Consider the following 20,146-nt stretch of genomic DNA (forward strand, 5'->3'; position numbering starts at 1 on the left):
TTTGTTCTCCCCTGGGGCCCAGCAGGCGCGGGCTGGGCCCACCCCGCACACAAGGACACCAAGGCACACAGTGGAGGGGGCTTCCCCAGGCGCCCCTGACGCCATGGGAAAGGCCCAGCAGCACACGCCCACTCCCAGCCACTGCGGCCCCCTCACGCCTCCAGGCCCGGGTCTCCCTGGACCTGCGGTGTAGGGGGAGGGGCGCCCTTTCCCTCCGGGCTCTGATCCCCGTGACTCCCCGCTCCCTCCACCCGAGCTTCTTAGACCTGGAGGCAGAAGTGGCTCCTGGTACCACACCCGGGGGCAGCACTCGGCCAGCAGGGCCACAGACCGGACCACGGCGCCCGGGGCACCCACACTCCCAGCGTTTGGCCTCTACCTTTGGGATCTGAGACACTGGTTCCCTTCACAACCGACTTCTGACCAGGAAGCAAACTCCAGCTGTGCGTCCTCCAAGGGCCGCGCCCCGCACAGCCTCGGCCACCCAGGCCCTCGCCCAGCTCCAGCTCAGGGTCTGGGAAGAGCGCGGGGCCGGCCTGCCCCTGCTGGTGGAATCGGGGTGCCGTGGGCCTGGCACCTGGCAGGCGAACATGTGCTGGGGTGGCGTCCAGGAGAAGCATCTGTCCACAGAACATGGGCGGAGCCTGCCACCAACGATGGGACGGGCAGGGCTGACCCCCAAGAGGACGGTGGTCCCTCCTTTTCATTGGTCCACCTGGGGCCCCTGAGGGACGCAGAGACCTGTGCCCCCAGAACTAGAGCAGTGTGTGGGGGACAGAGCTACCTTCAGGACAGAGCCCAGGGTGCACAGGCAGCGCCCACCGCATACAAGCTGTGTGGGCAAAGCCAGGGGTCAGGCGAGGTGCCCTGCCCTCTTGCAGGCTTGGTGTCGTTGCCCATAAACAGAATGGGTGGGGACAGTGTCCTGGCCGGGCCACCGCACAGCGCAGGGGTCTGCGGAAGTGACCATGGACTCCACCATTCATAGACACACAGGCCCCAGCTCCCGGAGCTGCCCTGTAGCAAGCAAGCCCCAGGCCATGCCCACGGCAGCGGGCACAGGGTCCTGTCCCCAGGAGAACCAGGCCGTGCGGGCTGGAGGGCCCCCTCTGGTTCCTGGGAGCAGCCTGCCGGCATCCAAGCTCAGCCAGGCCCCAGGGGCTTGAGCCGGGCCTCCCAGGCGGAGTCCTGCCGTCCAGGGCCAAGGGCTCCTCCGGCTGCCCGGGAGGCAGGGAGAGAACACACAACGGTGTCTTGGGCCGCGAGCGCTGACTGCGGCCAGGACCGCGCACGACGTGAGCAATTTCCCCTAATAATCCACGCCTCAGCTCCACAATAACACGGGCAGGCCTCTTCCCTCGGCTTCAAACACACATAATTGCTTCTGGTGCCAGTAAAAGATATTAATTCCACTTACGCATTCCATAAACTGGAGGCTCACGTAACTGATACCGCGATCGTGTTGGGACACCTCCACTGCTACCAGGGCCTGGAAACTCGGCTCCCGAACCCGCGGCACTGAGTCAGCCTCCTTCTCCCCAGCACTCCCTCCCTGGGCCGTGTGCTCCGCCCGCCCCACGTGGGGCCAGCTTGGCCCCGGGAGCGACACACACAGGTGGATCTGGGGTCCCCCGGGTGCTGCGTCCCGGCCACCACACCGTGGCGCCCGGTCCCCCAGGCACTCAGACTGCCCCAGGGGTCCACAGACACCACGCCGGGCCAGGCGCCCTTCTCAGGGCCCTGTCCCCGGAGCTCTCGCACACCGACGACTGCCGCCTTCCTTGGCAAGCCAGCGTGGGGGGCAGGAAGGGGAGGAGCGGGGCTGCCCGCACGGGGCCCTTCCGACTAGGCACAGGGTACCGCTCCTGTCCCTCCCCAATGCTCAGGGACCCTGGGACCGGCCCTCCGCAACGCTGCCATCAGTGGGGGCTCCCAGGACAAGAGTCGCCCTCAAGGGCTCTGACCCCAGCACTGGCTTCTCACTGTCCTCGGCCAGCTCCACCTGTCCACCAGGCGCCGGCGTCCCTGGTGCCTGCCAGGCCCTTGCTCACAACCGTGGTCGCTGCCCAGATCCCCAGCGGGTCCAGGAACAGGGCCCACCCCGGCCAGCCGCTCCCCAGGCTGCAGGCCAGCTCGTGCGTCCCCACAGAGGGGCGCACCAAGGGCGGAGAAGCAGCAGCGAGGTCACAGTCGGGGAGACCCAGACCCCAGCAGGCAGCTGGACGCCACCCGCCCCCTGGCGCTCCTCCTGCCCCGCTGGCCTGGCTGTCGCTGGCCTCCGCTGTACTCTCGGGTCCACACCCACCTCTCCCCGCCCCCGGTCTTTGTGGGACTGAGACCAGGGAGACCTGCATGTGTGCAGGCATGTCTGTCTGTACTGTGTGTGTGCATGCGTGAGGGTGCCTTGTGTGTGCATCAGGTACACACATGGGCCTTGTGTGTGTACATGTGTGGGGTACCGTGTGCACATTAGGAGCACACGTGTGCCTGTATGTCCCTATGTGTGCATTATGGGGTGCTGTGTGTATATGTGTACATCAGATACACACGTGTACCTGTGTGTCCGCATGTGTGCATGTACGGGGCGCCTTGTGTATAGGTGTGTGCATCCTGTACACACCCATGACCACGTGTGCACGTGTGAGGGGTGTCTACCATGTGCATCCCGTGCACAGGTGCACCTGCATGTCCGTGTGTGTGCACGCATGTGGCGTGCCTGTATCGTCTCCCACGCACACACGTGGCAGATGGCCCACAGTGGACCTCAGCGAAGCAGAGGCCGAGGGCCGCGTTAGCAGCCGTGGCCAATCAGGTGTGGTGAAGGCGTTAGCCGTGGCCAATCAGGTGTGGTGAGGGGCTCCTCCCCGACCGGGAGAGGAGGAAGCCAGCGGTCAGTGTGGACTCACACAGCGGTTACCGCCGGTGGCGTGGTGGGCGGAGCGCGACCCGGTGCTGAGGCCGTGCAGTGAGCCAGGACAGCAAGCCCGGGCAGTGCCTGCGAGGCTGGACCCCAGCAGCCGCCGGCCCCTCCCTGGGCCGGGAAAGCAGCCCCCAGGGGTCTGTGCCCAGAGAGCTGAGGTGCCAAAAATCTCATTAACGATGTCGGTGCCACCTCCCCCCCGCCCCCGCAGGGACAGGGCTGGGGAGGGGGCGCGGCGCAGGCAGCAGCATCCCGCCCCCGGCTGCAGGGAGACTGCGGGCGGCCCACAGGTCAGAGCTTCCCCTGCCCCTCGTGAGGTTCACCTGGCGGGGGGAGGGGAGCGGGTGGGGACCGGCTCGGACTGCCCGAGGCGCCCCCGAGTGCCCAGGCGCCGCAGCCGCCCCATAGCATCCTCGCCCACTGCCTGCCGTCCCCACGGAGGGCGCCCTCCAAACACCTGGGCAGCACAGCCCCTCACAGCGGAGGGGAAGACCCCTGTGGGAGGGACCCTGCCTCCGCCCTGGAGTGGAGAGAGAGGACTTGGGGGACACACGGTCTGGACACGGAGCAGGGGGCAGTGAGCCTCCCGTTACGACGCCCTAGGGGCTTCCTGGCCCAGCTCCAGGTCACCCAGCCAGACCTCAAAGTGGAGCAGGGGGGTGGCCCTGGCCCCTCCCCCATAGAGAGCTGAGAACCAAGAGAGCCCAGGGCAGCTCAGCCGCCGCCGTCTCTCGGGAGGACCCGGCTCTGCCGCCTCCCCCATGATAATGAAGACGGCCCGGGGTCCTGCCGCGGCTCAGCTCCGCACCGCGGACGGCACAGGCTCGGCCTCCTCCTATCGCCGCCCTGTGGCCAGGAGTGTGGACTTGGTCTTGACAGCTGCAGGTCTGCACACCTGGTCAGGGTCGGGCTGGGAGCCCCGTACCGGGCGTCAGGATCGCCCCACCCGAGCCCCTGGAACCCGGGCTCCACCTTCGCTTGACTGTGGGCCAGTCACGGGGCGGGGAGGGAGGGGAGCCACGCCAGAGCAAGAACCGGAAATGACTGGACCCGGCCCCAGACCCCAGGCCTGGCGGCCACCTGCACAGCACGACCTGGACTAACCCGGGCTCCGCCCTGCCTTCTGCACTGCCCCCCCAACCCCAGCTCTTAAAGGGGAAGGGCCTCGGGGGCTCCTGCGCGCTGCCCGGGAGTCGGCACGGCCACTGCAGCGTGCCGGGCAGTGCTCAATCCTGGAGGGGCAAAGGGACTCTGAGGGCCCCTGGCGCTGCCCCTCCCCCCAGCGCTGTCCTGTGCCCCCTGCGGGGCGCCCTGCAGCCGCACTCTGGCCCCCACCCCCGCCCCGGCATCCCCTTGTCTCCCTGCCCAGGACAGGCTGTGTGGCTCAGAGGCTGGGGCGCAGCCGCGGGCTCACTCCGGCATCCTTGGCTACTGGGTCTGCAGAGCTGGGAGCAGGCACTGCCCCTCCCCTGCCTCGATGTCCCGGGCTGTGAAACAGGAACGAGCAGTTTCTAGAGCGAACCAAGCTCAGAGCACTCTCGGCCGGCCGTGGGCGCGCGTGGAGGAGGTCTGGGCAAACCCCGACCCGGCCAGACTCCTCCCAGGAGCGGCACTGCGAGGCCAGCGTCCTCCGTGCTGTGGCCCTGCTCGGAGGTGACACCGCGGATGCCAGGTGGGCAGAGCCAAACCCACCAGCCAGTGGCTGCGCCTTGCTGCCTGGAGGAGGCGGCCCCCATGCAGCCCCCCAAGCCAGCCTCGTGTGACTCCGTCCAGGTGCAGGAAGCCGGCCGAGAGCCTTGGGGCTGCCGTGTGCCCCCACCCCGTGGTGCCACATCTGTCATCTCCGGGCCCCGCAGGGAGGCTGGCCGCCTCTGTCCACCCGACAGCCCAGCCCCGGCACCCAGCTCCGCCCGACGACACGCCTCCCGCGAGCCCGGGGGGCGGCACTCACCGTCCAGGTGGCTGACTTGGCGGTGCTGGACTGCTGGAAGGTGACCTCGAAGTGGTGGGGGCCGGGGTAGTCGGTGTTGGAGGGGATGATGGGCGCGGGCGACATGGTGTCGAAGGTGGAGCTGGGCTGCGCGTAGGGCGAGTGGGTGGGCACGCTGGCGGCGTGCTCCGGGGTGTAGGGGCTGGCGGCGGCCCCGCGGCTGCTCATCTGGTCCATGGTGCTGCCGAGCAGACTGAACTGGGCCTGGTGTGGGGAGGGGAGCAGGGGAGGGGAGCAGACACACAGTCAGGCTGTCCCGGCCCGGAGGTGTCCTGTTACAGGAGCCTTAAAGGGCCAGCCGGCACCAGCCGTCCCAGATATTTCCTGGGGCCCCCCCACCCCAACAGGCCGCTACTTGCGTCCGGATAAACTGACATATTCACCTCACTCCCCTCTGCGCCTGCCTCCCGCGTGCCAGGGTTTCGGGAGAGCCACCCAGTCGGACCGGGCGGGACGGAGTCCGCACACTGGGGGGCACTGTCCAGCGGGGAGTGCCCAGCCCCTGGTGCCCCCACGGGCTCCACTGCAGCCCCCAGGGCCAGCACTGGGGTTGGATTTCCTCATCTCCCAGGCAGGGAGCCCCTGGGCCCCGGGAGCCAGGCAGCGAGGCGGGGCAGGGGCGGCCCCAGGGCGCGGGTTCTGCACCTGGGGTCCCTGGGAGGTCCTGGGGGACGGGACAGGGTGGGGGCTGCGTGGCAGTGACCGAGCCGAAGCATCCATTTCAGCCTCACCTCCCTCAGCCCCTCCCCCAGGAGCCTGTGGGCAGAGTCCTCTGCTCTCTGTTCCAGGTAGGGTCCTGCAGCCAGCCCCTCCCCTGGGTCACAGGCCCAAGGACAGGACTGGTGTGCTTGTGTCCCCTGGGCCCCCAAAGGCCAGCTTGCCCCAGCAGCTGGCCGGCCCTGCCTCCTGTGGCCGGCCGCTCGTGGGTTTCTCTGACCTTGGACAGAGCAGATCTCCCCCAGAGGTCACCTGTGAGACCTCCTTCCAAATCCGGTTGCTCTGAGACGGTGACTGGGGTTTGTTTGCAGGACACAGAAAGCTTGGGTGCAGACACTCATCTAGTGCTCTGCCCATTTTACAGAGATGGAAACTGAGGCCCAGAGCAGAAGGGCACTTTCCCAGGTGCTATTACAGCAGCTCCCACGGGGACGCAGGCGACAGGAGCAGCTGGGCAGTGAGCCTGGCACCCCAGGACGGTCGGCAGCAAGTGGGGTCCCTCCGCCCTGGCACCTCCCCTTCCACCCACCCGTCTCTTCCAGACCAAAACAGAGAAGAGCACATGCCCCCGGGGCCTGGGCGGCTCGTCCTCCTCCGTCCAGGGGCCGTGGTGACCCGAGTCCCCCCAGCTCAGCCTGCCTGCAGGGCACAGGCCCCGCTGCGTGTCCACCTCAGGGGTCCAGAGACAGGTGCAGGCAGGAGAGCCTGGGGAGGACCTTGAGCAGGGGGCGGCGCCCCCACGTGAGGACGGCCCAGCCGTAAGAAGGGACAGGCGCTGACCCCCACTGCACCGCGGACGGGCCCTGCACACCTCACGCTCGGTCAGCCAAGGCCACGACACCGACGCGCGGCGGAGGGCAAGCTGGGGTCCAGGCTCCTCCGGGGGTGAGGAAGATGTTCTTGCGTTGCCCGGTGCCGGCTGCGCACTTGTGTGCCGGGAACAGCATGAGGATCTCACCGTGGCAGACGGGAAAAGCCGCCGCCGCGGGAGGGCTGGGCCCTCACCTTTCCTGGCTCCTGGGCTGCGAGGGGTCAGGGGTCATGGTGATAGCTGCCCCCCGCGGAGAAAGACTTGGCAGCACAAGCCTCCTGTCCTTGGGGAGTCTGGGCCGGGGGGACCCCAGCACCCGGCCCAGGAGGGGAACACCTTCACGCCACGTCCACAGCACAGCGTGGGGTGTGGGGTGCCAGGGCTGCCACAGGCTCGGGCCCTGCCCAGGGCCCCCAGACCTGACCCCTCACCACGACCCACAAGGCTACCCAGGTCCTGGGGATGTGCTTCTGACCTCAGCCCCGTACCCCTGCCCGGAAGCCCCGCTCTGGTCTTATCAGGATCCTGTCAACAGCGCAGCTTGGCTCAGAGGTCAGGGCTCTGAGGACCCAGGCCTGGCCACGCACGGCCTAAGCTCTCGGGGACGTGGCTCTGTGCTTCCTGCAGTCTCCGCCCCACCCACCCCCAGCTGGACTGCAAGTCCTCCGAGCACCCGGGCCATCCTGGGGTCTGGTTCTGCAGCCGCTGGCCACGGGGGTGCACAGCCTGGGAGACAGCTGGGAGCGCGGTGCGTGGGAGCAGGGGACGGACCAAGGATTCGCCTCCGCCCACAGTCTCTCATCTCCCCCGTGGCTCCCCACACGCAGGCGCACCTGTGGCTACGGCTCCCCCTTGGTGGATGGCACTGGGCCGGACCCTCCCTCGGCATTCTCGGTCCAGGGTGGACCTCAGTGGCTTTGCTGACTGGGACAACCAGCAGGTGGATGAGCAAGCGGACGGATGAATGAACGGATGGATGCTGGAGGTGGTGTGTGGGCAGCGGTCACTCAGCAGTGAGGCTGGGCCGTGAGCCAGCCCCTCCACCCCCGGCCCAGGGCGCGTCCTGCCCACCGGAGTCTTCCAGGCGACGAGACCTTGGAAGGGTCTTCCCTGCTGTGGGCTGGGGTCCTGGGCTGGCCCGAGGGGGCAGGCTTTCCCCCTTCCTGGATGCTTTCGAGCCCCCCCGGCCCTGACTTTGAGGCTTGTCCAGAGCAGGTCTCAGGTGAGGGTGGCAGGTGAGAGCAGAGGCCCCCACCCCGCACCCAGCTCCATCCCCCGGGAGCGGCCAGCACCCGGGGGCGGGGGCAGTGCTGGCGAAAGCTTCACATTTGAACCTGCCCGCATTTCTCAGGGACCTGAAGGAGAGGCGCAGGGAGGACCTGCGGGCAGCAGGCAGGCCCCACGCAGGGCTCTAGCGAGACGAGGGAAATGTCCACTGCTCGCAGCGCCCGGGGCCCAGCAGGGCCCAGCAGAGCCGCCCAGCGTGCGACCCTCAGGCTGACACCGCCCACTCCTGCTGGTCCCGGGCTGGAAGGCTGGCCTGGCCACGCCTCCCCTCGTCCTCTCGTCCCCAGGGCCACCTCGGACATGCTCACCCTGTCTGCGGTCACGGTGCCTGCTGTGCCCCCAGCCGATGACGCAGACCCCGCGGCTTAGGGAGCGAGGGCGGCTTGCACGGGGTCCGAGGACTCTGCCCCCAGAAACTGCCGTTCCAGCCCTGCACGGGGATGGGGGGGACCCTGGGCCTGGGCGCAGCCAGCCTGGAGGTGGAGGCCTCGGCAGGGTTGCCCGGAAGCCAAGGTGAGATCCACCCGGCAGCAGGGAGGAACCCGGGCAAAACCAGGACTTTTTTGGTTTGTTTTGTTTTCAACGAGAACTCCAAGATAGCGGGCTAATTAGGACACGCCCGGCCCGCGGCGCCCACATGTGCCTGCATGTGTGTGCAGGGCTCCTGGGCGCGACCCAAGGAGGGCGGCAAGGCGCGAAGGGGAGCCAGGAAGCCAGAGGGTGGCACGGGCCCCGCTGGGCCCCCCGGGCCTCGGGCAGGGTAGGGGCGGGGTAGGGAGAGCTCCCAGCCTCCGCAGCCGCGTGTCTCCCACCAGACCCCATCCAGAGAGGGCGAAGCCCCCGGGGCCCTGGGCCCCTGCTCCAGCTGGCGCAGCAGCCCGCGACCCCCGGGCCCCCACCTCTTCCTGCACCCTCTCCCTGACCTGCTCCACAAACCGGCACCAAACTCTGCGCTGCAGTGTGGGAGCCGAGGGCCACCCCCACCCCCGCCCTGCAGCACAGCAGCCGCAGGATCCTATGGTGCCCTCCCGCCCGCCCGTCACCACCGCAGCCTGCACCCCGCCCCGCCCCCCTGCACACTGCGCAGACCCTCCCCTCAGCTGCGGGTCAGGAAGCTGTGAACCACGCCTGGGGCTTCACGCCCCACTCCCCGTCCCTGCGTCCACCATGTCCGGCCCCACAGGCGGTCAGTGCAGTTCCCTGCTCCAGCAGACAGCCCGCGCCCGCCTCCTGCAGGGCCAGCCCTGCTGTCAGCCTCCACCACCTGTGGCCGGCCCTGGCCTTCTGCTCCCCCGCCCCCTCCCCCCAACTCCATCCAAAGCCTGCTCCTAGCACCAGAGAGGCCAGCCCAGCTGCCCTCCCACCGTCTGCGGCCGGCTCGGCCCCCTTCTCTGGTGGGTGAGCTCCCGAGGGCTTAGCTGGGGGTCAGAGGACCTGGGTTTGAGCCCCACCTCCACCCCGGCCTTCTGCGGGGACGACAGAGTAATTGGGGCCCGCAGTGGCACCCTTCCAGGTCCACAGCCAGGATCCGAAGGGGAGGGAGGGAGGGAGGGGCGCTCTGCCAGCCCCTCCCGGGCCCCGCGGCCCTGGGTCTCCACCAGCTCCCTGCCCCGGCTGCTCCCGGGTCTCCACCAGCTCCCTGCCCCGGCTGCCCCCTGCTCGAGGGCGGGAGCCAGGGAGCAGCAGGGATGCACAACTCGCACAGCGATGCGGGAACCGGCCCTGGGGTCTGCCCGGCGCCCACCAGGGTGCCCGACTCCCCCCACCCCTGCCCTCCAGGGACCCGGCTGCCCAGAGAGCCCCGTGGCCAGGCTCTTGGTTTTCAAGGATGAGAGTGCCACAAACTCTCTGATCCTCTCGCAGGCAAGTCCAGACTTGGGTCCCACCCCCACGCCGGGTGAGGGGCTGACAGCAGCCGGGCCTCAGCTCGGCGATGGCCGCTCCCGCTAGTGAGCTCGCTCGCAGGAGACCTCCGTCCCGCTGGTATTTCCCACAATCTCTCCCGGAGTCTGTGATTAAACGGATGGAAATGCCGACAAGATCCGACTTGTGCTTGCGCAGATCTGCACACAGCACCCTCTGCGCTCACCCCGCGGAGCCACAGCCTCGCCCAGCCCCAAGCCAGGGCCACGTGGAACTTTCCACACCTCGCACTGGAGGGCTCGCCCCCGGAGCCCCCACTCAGCCGCCAGGCGTGCGTCTACAGGCCCCAGAGCCCCACCTGCACCCACGTGGGGCGAAGAGAGCAGCCTGGCCCCAGACCGAACGGCACAGGGCCCCGGGGGGTCCCAGGCTGCACCCCACGGCTCTGTGGTGCTGCCTGGGAGAGGCAGGTGGGCGCTGGGACTCAATGGAAACGTGTGAGGACGGCTGCACTGAGGCTGCCCACCCAGGGGGCCAAGCTCGGCCAGAGGCGGGCACTTGTGCCCCGTGGAGGCAGCTGGCGGCTTCTGCCCCACTGCCTGCTGCCCACAGCCCGGGCCAGCGTCACCCTGCACCCTGTGCATGCACCCGCCCCTCGGCCCTGCCCTGCCGCCTGTCTGTCTTGCAGAAGTGCCGGCCATGGCCCACGTCTGCAGGTGCCCTGAGCCAGGTCAACAGGGCCTCCTGGGCCTTAGCTCTGAGCACATGATGGGGCCGGGGTGCACGAATGAGCGGCTGAACTGGCAGCTCGAGTGACGAGTGCCACGCGGGCACAGGTAGGCGCGGCAGGCAGGTGTGCCGCCTGTAGTGGCCCTCGGTGACAAGCGGACGCCTGGCCAGGAGGAGGAGGAGCTACAGGGGGAGAAGCAGCCACTTCCCCAGGAGGGGCTCGGCCCTGCTTTGCTCCCGTCCTAGAACGGGCGGGGGTCCCACCCCGGCCTGGGGCCCGAGGCAGCTCCCTCCCAGGTTGCTCATGAAACGCTGGAGCCCGCCTCCTGCGCTCGGGCACCCTGGGCAGCCTCCAGGTTCCGGCTGAGCCGCGGCCAGTCCTCCTGGGCAGAAGGCGGCGAGCAAAGCAGCAGCCGCTGTCACGCAAGGACTCGGGTTCGGAGCTCCAGGGAGAACTGGGCCGGGCAAAGGGGAGGGAAGTGCTTGGCGGGCGGAGCTGAGCTGCAGGAAGAGGAAGACGCTGCCGGGGGGTCCTGGGAGGCCTCGGGCGGCCCCGGGGGGAGGGGTGGGCACAGGAGGGACCCTGGCCGGTCACAGAGGGGACCCTCGGGCCCTGGAGTTGAGAATACGTGATGGTGACCAAGGCGGGGCCAGGGGCCAGGTCGGGCTGCATCGGGCAGCAGGTGGGCAGCGGGGGCCTGGGTGCGTCTGGGTGCAGCTGTCACAGGATGCTGGGCCAGGAATGGCGCCAGGTCGGGCCTGAGCCCCCGGAAGAGTGGGTTTCCTGTGAGCTAAGATGGTGCGGGGCCAGCCGGGGGAGACGGGCGCGTCAGCTGGTCCCACAGGCTGGCCCTCAGGAGAGGCCGGCAGCACCAAACCGCGGGGGCAGCCTGGAGGGGGACCTGGGCACCTCGGGCTGGCCGAGGGGTTCTGGATCAGAGCTCAAGGGCACGGCGGCAGGGGCAGACGCTGGATTCTGTCGCGCCCCGGAGCTTCCGCAGGGCAAAGGAAACTGGTGAGGGGGGGAGGCGCGGGCACCCTCTCCCCCCCCCCCCACGGGGACGTGAGATCCAGGCTGAGACCCGAGGAGCTCAGGACTTCAACAGCCAAAGCAACGCATCAGCAGCCAACAGCGGGCAAACGACCCGAGTAGACGTCTCCCAGCGGCAGACGCGCGGTGGCCAAGAGGGCCATGGAGAGACGCTCGGCGCGGTGGCCGGGGAGACGCGAATCAGAACCGCGTGGGGAGACCGCTGGGAAGACGGCAGTGACAAACGCTGGCGGGGCCGGGGACGAGGGGGCCGTGGGGGCGGGAATCCGCCCTGCACACAGCAGCCAAGACGCGGGTCGGCCGAGGCGCCCGGGGCTGCGTGAAACAGAAGAGAGGTCGCGGGGTGAGCACGCGCCAGCTCAGCACCCACCGCGGAGAGCGGCGAGGGCCTGTGGCACCAGCCGGAGGGCGTCGGGTCCCGGGAAGACAGCAGAAGCTGCGGATCACGGAGAGAGGACGCTGGGACGGGGACGGGAGGGGTGCACCGCGGGTGGCTGCGGGCGTGGGGAGGATCTCCAGGTGCGACACAGCACCCCAGTAGGTCCAGTAACCCTGCGTCAGTCACTAGGGCTGCGGGAGCCCGGGGGGTGCACGCCGTCCCCCGGGGTCGGCAGGGCCCGCTCCCTGCCGTCTGGAGCAGTCGGTGCCTCTGAGCCCCCGTCCGGGTCCCAGTGCCCTTCCGAGCCCCGGGGCTGCGAAGGATGCTGGCCCCGCTTCACGCAGTTCCCGCAGCCCCCACCCCAGCACGGCTCTGTCCTCGCCTACTGGGGGTCTCCGCGGCCTCTCTGCCACCCAGAGCGCGCCCCCTGCTGTCCCTGCTGTCGGTCGACCACCTGTCCCGTCTCCACAACGTCCTCTCCTGGCTACTTCCTCCAGCACGTGGGTCTCCCCCAGGCTCCGTGGTCTCCCTGCTGGACCCCCCAGGGCTGCCTCCTGCCCCCCCACAGCTCCCACCCGCCCCAGCCCTGCAGTAGGAGCAGCCGTGGCGGCCAGGGCGGCCCGGGCTCCTGAACCTGTCCCCTTCTTGCCTTTCCCGTCTCGGGAACTGGCAGGGCCGCCCCTGCCTGCGCCCCAGGGAACCACGTCGCCTTCCAGTCCTGCCCTGGCCTTCCTCTGAGGCCACCTTCACACCCTGCCCCCCCAAGGCCCGGCTGCCTCTCACCACCGCCAGATACCCCGGGCCCCGGCCACCAGGAGGCCGCTTCTCAGCCCACCCCCTCCCCATGGCCGCAGGAGCCCCCATCCGCTTCCTCCTCCTCCTGGGAGCCGCGAGCACACCTGACACCGTGTGTTCACACTCCTGGTCAAAACCCGGGTCACCCTGACCCGCCCGGCCCACATCGTCCCCCTGCTCCACCTGGACAGAGCTGCCCACCCCCTTCCCTGGCCCTGCCCCCCTGTGGTCGCGCCCTGCCCTGCACGGGGTCCTGCTGCGACTTGGCTGACTGACCCCTGCCGTGCTCACTGGATTTTCCCAGCTGGGGTCCCTCCTGCCTGAGGCTGCCGAGGGGTCAGCTCGCCGCGCACACCTCCCGTCCTTGGTGCCGCTTGCCGGCGAGGGGTGACCAACATCCACAAGGCACAGGCGGGGCGGACAGCGTCCCTGGGCAGCCCACAGAAGCAGCAGCCCAGGGAGCCAGCACAGGGCTTGCCGGTGAACAGGGACTCGGAAGTCAGGGGCTCTGGCCAGTCCTGGCTCCGTGTCCCCGGCACTCACCGGTCTCATCCTGCAGTGCCCACCAGCCCGGCGGCAGCTCCTTCCTGCCCTGGCCGTGGGGGAACAGTGAGCGCCACCCCGTGCCAGCCTGGGCTGGGTGCTGAAGGCCCCGGAGACACCTGGGATGTGGCAGCACCACGGGGCCGTCGGGTCCTTGGCCAGGAAGGAAGGCGGACGACGGAGAGTGTGCGTCTGCCTGTCAGGGCCCGGCTTCTGGGACGCCACCCGCAGCCCACACAGCCAGCACTGCCAGTGGCCAGCAGCTCCCCTCGTGCGCGACCCCCAGCTCAGCTACCCATCACTTACAGAGATGGAGACCGAGGCTCACGGAGGGGTGTCGCTCCCCAGCTGGAGGGGGCAGAGAGCCACGCCCTGAGCCACGCTGGGTGTCCAGGCAGAACTCTGGCCGGGTTCGTCCTCAGCCACGGCTGGGCGGTGCCGACCCGCACACAGCCATTTGTCCACTGTGGACCAAACGTCACTTCTCTCGTCCAGCTTCGCACAGGGCGATGAGGACGGGGTCACACATTCTCTCTCCGGCACAGAAGCAAAACCGAGTCACCGGCCCTGGCGAGGGTGACCCAGTGCAGCCCTCGTCCCCCAAGGGGAGGAGCTTGAGAGCCCCGAGGGCCCTGGGCCCCGCCTCCGCCTGCCCCTGGCCCTTGGCCTATGGCATCAGAGGTGCCGAGCGGACACTCGCTGACAGCACGGATGAATGAACAGAAGAATGAGCCACAGTAGTCCCAGGTCTGCAAAGACCCACAGCGATGACGTGGGTGGCCACGGCTGGTCCCCAGGGCCTGGTGGAGGGCAGTGGGCCTGTTCCTCTCCCTGCCCCCTGGGAAGGTGCGTGGGGTGGCAGCCCAGCCCTCCCCGCGGTGAGCCACACAGCGACACCAGCTCCATTCAGAAAAACAGGTGTGCGGGGGTCCCCCACGGCCCCAGGCCTCGGGGCCGGCAGGGCAGGGACACCAGCTGCGCCTTGGGCTCCAGGTGCGACAGAGGCCAGCGGCCACCCACTTCTCTGGGGGCGCGAGGCTGCCCCGGGGAGCCCGAGGCCAGCTGTGCGTTTCCAATAACAGCGGCGGCGGACCAAGGAGTCAGTGAGCGACTCGGGGGCAGGCGGGGGGCCTCCCTCCCCTGCCTGCTTCCCACTCTGGCTGCAGAGTGTGTGTTGGGGGGGTCAGGGCGCCGCGAGGCTCGAGGGAACGGAGCCAGTGCCGAGGTCAGACTGCAGACGGGGCCCCCACATCCCTCCCCACCATCGGGGCCACACACACACATCCACGTCCCAGACTGGCTGTGCACACGCTCCCACGGCGCAACACTAGTGCTCTTCCTAGCATGCACACACGTGTGTCCTTGTCACGCAACCTGCACACACACACACACACCTGTTCTCATGCACACGGTCTCACAGACATGCCCGCGCACACATGCACACGCAGACACACACACCCTCGGACCACGCTGCCCGGACCTCTGCCTCTTCAAAGGCCCTGCATCCCCAGACCTTTGTGGCCCCGCTCTGGGCTCCTGGCCCCGGGCCAGCAGGACTAGGGGACACCTGGGCTTGGCCCAGCTGCCCACCCGCTCTGCGCTGGAGCCCCCCGCGCTCTCCGCTCCCCGGGAAGGGAAACAGCCCCGTGGGGCGCAGCTGCTCCCTGTCCTCATCCTGCTCAATTAGCAGCCTGGAGCCGCCCGGGCCCTGGAGACACAGCAAGTCTGGAAATGAGCCCAGGTCCTTGGGGCCCAGGCCACAGGGGCCAAGCTGGGGCCACGGCGTCTTCCGGGCCATGCCCGGCCAGCTGCCCCCACATGGGAGAGACAACAGGCCAGCTGGAGCCTGGAGCGCAGGCCTACAGCCCAGACACCAGCCGCCGTGCTGTCCAGTGGGCGAACCCTGGGCCCAGGGCAGGGCGGCTCCACACCCAAGCCCAGGAGGGACGGTGACCTCCAGGTGCGCAGTGCTCTGGCAGCTGGGACACCTGTGCCTGCTCCGGCAGAGCCGCCGGCCTCGCAGCTCAGACGCAACAGGAGCCCTGGTGGGCGGAGGCAGCAGCTGGTCCTCCTTGACCGGGCACTGGCCCAGCCCCTAGTCCCTGCCCAGCCCACGGGAGCGAGTCCCCGGGGCCACTCCAGGAGGGGCAGGCGTGTCCGCGCCGTCACGCCCCACCTCCTCCCCCGACCCCTCCACTGTGGCAGCTTTTCCCTCCCGAGTGCCGAGAAGGATGGAGCCGCGGGGCCCGGCAGAGACCCTGGGCGGCGCGTGGCACCTACCGTGGCGAGGTGCCGCATGGGGTCACCGACGAACAGCATGGCCGGCGCTCGGGGGTCTGCGCACGCCGGGGAGCCGGGGCGCCGCGGGCCGAGGCATGGGGCTGGGTGGCGGCCGGGCGGCGCGGACCGAGGGGGCGAGGCTCCGTGGCTAGGGAGGCAGGGCCCAGGGCTGCTGGGGAGCATGTGGGCCGTCTGCTGGCATTCTCGCTTTCCCCATCTCCCTTAGTTCTGTCAACTGCCTGCATCTAACAACAAAACCACGGCCCACCCCTCGGCTCCTCATGACTATTCATCCGAGCCCTGGGCAGGCCTCAGCTTGCCCACTGCGTGTTGGACCGTACCAAGGAGGCCGCGGAGTGGGGAGCGGCTGGGGACGCCCGGGCGGCCGCCAGGTCCACGGCTGCGCTCGCCCACCCAGGCCCCTCTGAGCCGCTGCCCAGGGAGCGCTCCGAAGCCGTGGAGCCTCACCTGAGCCCTGGGGAGGGAGCCCTGGCCCCCGAGACCCTGGCAGGCAGGGCTGCGCCACCCCACGGCGGAGACGGTGCACCTGCTGGCGGCGACCCAGGTGGAGCCAGGCTACCTCGTGCCCAGGGAACACCCGAGCCACCCCAGGAGCACACGGGGTGATGCGCACCTCTGGACGCTCAGGGAGCCGGGGGGCGGGAATGAGCACCTGCCACTCTCACCGGCGCTGGTGTCGCGAGACCCGGAGCTCTGCCCCGGCGGTTGCCGGCCGTCCCTGCTCTTGCCAAGCCCCACCAAACAGGGGCCCAGAGCGGCCGCTGGGCCACCCGGAGGCTTCGTGGGCGGTTCCGCTGCTCCCGTTCTCGGGGCATCAGAGTTCCCACCCCGATTTCCCCATCTTGGGCACAAAGTTGCCCTCGGCAGAGGGGCCTGAGTCCCCCGGGATCAGCCTCGATGCACAAACGCCTCCCACAAAGCCGGACGTTGGGACCTTGCGTCTCCACGCCCCCAGAGCAGACGGGCTGGAGCCCCACGGCGGGGGCCTGACCATCCAGGGGAGCTGCAGGGTGGCATGGAGGCCCTCTTCCTCCAAGCACTTCTCCCACGGTGCCAGGCCACCTCCCCTCCCTGGCTGCTGAGGGCAGTGGGAGATGGGCCTGCGGTCACCCAAGCAGCCCCTATGTGCCCCTGCACTGGCCTGCAGGATAAAGGACGGCACCCAGCGGCTGCTCAGGGGCGGGGACCAAAGGCCCCCACCCTCGGAACCCCCGGGTTCCTGGAATCAGCCGCGGGAGCCCCAGCTCCGCCTTCTTGGCCGACACACAACCCTGTGGGTCGCACGCGCTGGGCGCTGAGCCCACGGCACGGCAGAAATGAAGCCGCTTGCGAGGCAGGGGCTCAGGGCGGGGGTCTCTGCGGGAGACACAACCCCTGGGGGCTGCTGTGGCGTCCGTGGGAAGTTCCGCTGGAAGCAGCAGCTCTGCGTGTGCACGTATGTGTGAGCATGTGCACGTGCCGATGCATGAATACGTGTGTGCACGTGTGCTCGAGCCCATGCGTGTGTGCGTATGTGTGAGACCATGTGTGTGTGTGCATATGTGTGAGCATGTGCACGTGCCGATGCATGAATACATGTGTGTGCACATGTGTGAGCCCATGCGTGTGCACATGTGTGAGCCCATGCGTGTGTGTGCGTATGTGTGAGTCCATGCGTGTGTGTGCATATGTGTGAGCCCATGCATGTGTGTGCACATGTGTGAGCCCATGCGTGTGTGTGCGTATGTGTGAGTCCATGCGTGTGTGTGCATATGTGTGAGCCCATGCATGTGTGCGCATATGTGTGAGACCATGTTTGTGTGTGCGTATGTGTGAGCCCATGCATGTGTGTGCGTATGTGTGAGCCCATGTTTGTGTGTGCCTATGTGTGAGCCCATGCATGTGTGTGCGTATGTGTGAGCCCATGTTTGTGTGTGTGCATATGTGTGAGCCCATGCATGTGTGTGCACGTATGTGTGAGCCCATGCGTGTGTGTGCATGTATTGTGAGACCATGTTTGTGTGTGTGTATGTGTGAGCCCATGCATGTGTGTGCACGTATGTGTGAGCCCATGTGTGTGTGTGCGTGTATTGTGAGACCATGTTTGTGTGTGTGTATGTGTGAGCCCATGCATGTGTGTGCACGTATGTGTGAGCCCATGCGTGTGTGTGCGTGTATTGTGAGACCATGTTTGTGTGTGTGTATGTGTGAGCCCATGCATGTGTGTGCGTATGTGTGAGCCCATGCGCACATGTGCATATGTGTGAGCCCATGTGTGTGTGCGCGTACGTGTGAGCCCATGCATGTGTGCATATGTGTGCGTGTTGGGGGGAAGCCTGCAGACAGGAAGACCCCGGTGAGCCCCGCTCACGCCCGGGGTGGGCTGCCCTGGGCAGTGAGGCTCCTGAGGGCCTTGCTCTGCGGAAGCCCAGAGCTGCCAGTGCTTTCTCTCCTTCGAGTCTGGGGTCCTCTCAGGCTTGGGGGGGCCACGTGGGGGGCCGCTGGCTTTGACTCCCCACGCCCACGGGCACTGAGGGACCCTGACGAGTCCCCCACTCCTCGCTCTGCGCCACGCAGCCCCGCGCTTGCCGAAGGGCACGACTGAAGGAAGGGGGGACTCGGCGAAGCCGCTGCGCCGTGGGGGGGGGCTCTCAGGCTGCAGGAGGGCGAGCGGAAGGAAGAGGACTTGGGGAGCAGCAAGAGCCCCACCCCACCCGGGAGGGGGCTGGGGACCAGACCGGAGCGGCGCTGATGGCCCCCACGCGGGGCTGGGCAGCCGCGGGGCACAAGCCTGACCAAGCCCGCGTCGCAGGCTCCGACTCGAACACCCCAAAGCTGCTGGTTTCCACCCCGAGCGGAGCCCCGCTCCCCGTGAATTTCCTGAAGGTCCCGGATGTTCCCAGGGCAGGGAGAGAGGAGCCGGGGGCCCCATCCCCCAGAGCGGGGCCCCTGCTGGGCCTGGCTTGGTTGCCTCCCCGCGTTGGCCCCTCAGGTGACCCCAGCAGCCCTGGCACCTGTTCTGCGTCCAGAACTGACCCACTGACCCCTTCACAGACGCTCGCAGGACAGGCGGCCACACACCCCCCGCCCAGCACACGTGCATGGGGGCGGCACCTGCTGGAGGAAGCCTGGGAGGCCTTCCCTGGGCGACCCCGACTCGGGCCCCACCCCAGGCCCCTGTCCTGCTGCTCAGCTCCCAGTGGGCCGCCAGGGCAGATCTGCCGGCCCCGCCTCCTGCAGCAGCACCGCCTCCTGCAGCAGCACGCCAGCCCTCCCCCTGTGGTCCACCTGCCGGCAAACAGCTGTCACCCGAGAAAGGCGCCAGGAGAGGCGGGAAGACACGCAGATGGGGCGGGGGAGGGGCGGGGACCCCGGCCAGCCCGCGGCCGCTGCACCTGCCTCCCTCCCCTGTTCTTCCCTTCCACCTGTCCTAGGCACTGCTCAGCCTTATGCTCTCAGCCCCACCCTGGCCACGCAGAGGGAGCGGCCCTAGGGGATGCTGGGGAGACTCCCCCACAAAGCTGGGGCGCCTCTGCGGCCTCCTGGGCACCCTCTGTCCACGCCCATGACGGGGACCTCACCCTCGGCCACGCCCCTCGACACGGCTGCTAGGTCTCTGGTCCCTGAGCCCTGCCTGGGCCACATCCAGGGCCCCTCGATTCCCTCTCCCTCTGCGGCCCCGGTCACCTCCCACCCACAACGCCGGCTCCCAGCCCACAGATGGCTTTGTAGCTGTCTTAGATGGAGGTCCCTGTGAGCCCCTGGCCAGCTCCGAAGGCCGCCACCATGGGCAAGGCAGAAAACAGGGTCACCGAGGGCTGATGGGGCCCTGACGCCGGGGGCACTGCCCGGGCTGCGCCATTCTGGGCTCGAGGACAGCACTCTCAGTCCCGGGGTCTCCCTGCCCTCGCTGCAAGCCAAGGCACACAGGGCAGGGGGGTACCCTCTGCTGTCCCCAAACCCTGGAGGGGTCAGCACCTCCCAGCACCTTCCCTACAGACGGGAACCCAAGGCCCAGAGGGTTAAACACCTGTCCGAGGGCTGCCCAGCACGGAGCCCCCACACCCACAGCGGCCTCTGGACTCTGGGCCACGACAGCCCCAGGGCCACCGTGAGTGCCCGAGCCCCCACCAGGCCTGCTCTGCCCTGGCTCCCAGACCAGGACAGGCTCTCCCTGCCCCCACGCCTCCATCCCCCCGGAGACTTGTGAGGACTTGAACCCACCCACTCTGCCCGTCTCCCATTGCCATTAAGGCTGTGGCCAAGGGCCCGGGGTGGAACTCCCATGGCCGCTTTCCAATGGGGCCGCGGGGCGGTGCTGGGACCCTGCACCTGAGGGGCACCTATGTGCCCGTCAGAGTCCCCCAGAGGATCAGCCCCCTCCCTGCGCAGGGACTGAGCCACAGTGGCCACGCCCCTGGGCTGGTCACGCCCCTCAGGCCAGGTCAGGGCCTGGTCAGAGCACAGGCCCAGGGTTGGGCGGAGCTCTGGGAACTCTGGACACCAGAATGACCTGACCTGAGGCCTGGCCTGGGCGCTGCTTCTGTGCCAGGTCACCTCTCCGGAGACAAGACCCAGCCACGGGCGCGGGGTTTCCACCGGTGGGGGAGGGGTGGCACTCAGGACCCCAGCCCAGAGTACTCCCCAGCCCCGGGGCCGGACTGAAAGCGTCCCCAGGGCAGCTCCAGGCCCTCGGGGTGCCCCGGACCCCGAGTTAGGACCACGCTCCAGACGGTGGCGCCCTGGGGGCTGCCGGTCAGACAGCCTGCGGGGTCTCCCGG

The 20,146-nt window shown here is 68.8% G+C and overlaps 1 protein-coding gene across 6 annotated transcripts in view; it reads right to left on the bottom strand.

The window, feature by feature from the left end:
• Window positions 1-20,146, bottom strand: part of TP73 (tumor protein p73) — a 64,394-nt gene that overhangs the window by 14,601 nt on the left and 29,647 nt on the right. For 4 of the 6 annotated variants that reach the window (XM_070077071.1, XM_070077069.1, XM_070077070.1 and 1 more), the window contains exon 4: window positions 4,872-5,114. In XM_070077071.1, coding sequence (XP_069933172.1) covers window positions 4,872-5,114 — 243 coding nt within the window. Of the gene's footprint in view, window positions 1-4,871; window positions 5,115-8,033; window positions 8,304-15,365; window positions 15,608-20,146 lie in introns of those variants that run through there. The other 2 variants (XM_070077072.1, XM_070077073.1) reach the window with 2 other exon arrangements.

The sequence above is a fragment of the Oryctolagus cuniculus genome, chromosome 7 (genome assembly GCF_964237555.1).
Source record: "Oryctolagus cuniculus chromosome 7, mOryCun1.1, whole genome shotgun sequence".
NCBI lineage: Eukaryota > Metazoa > Chordata > Mammalia > Lagomorpha > Leporidae > Oryctolagus > Oryctolagus cuniculus.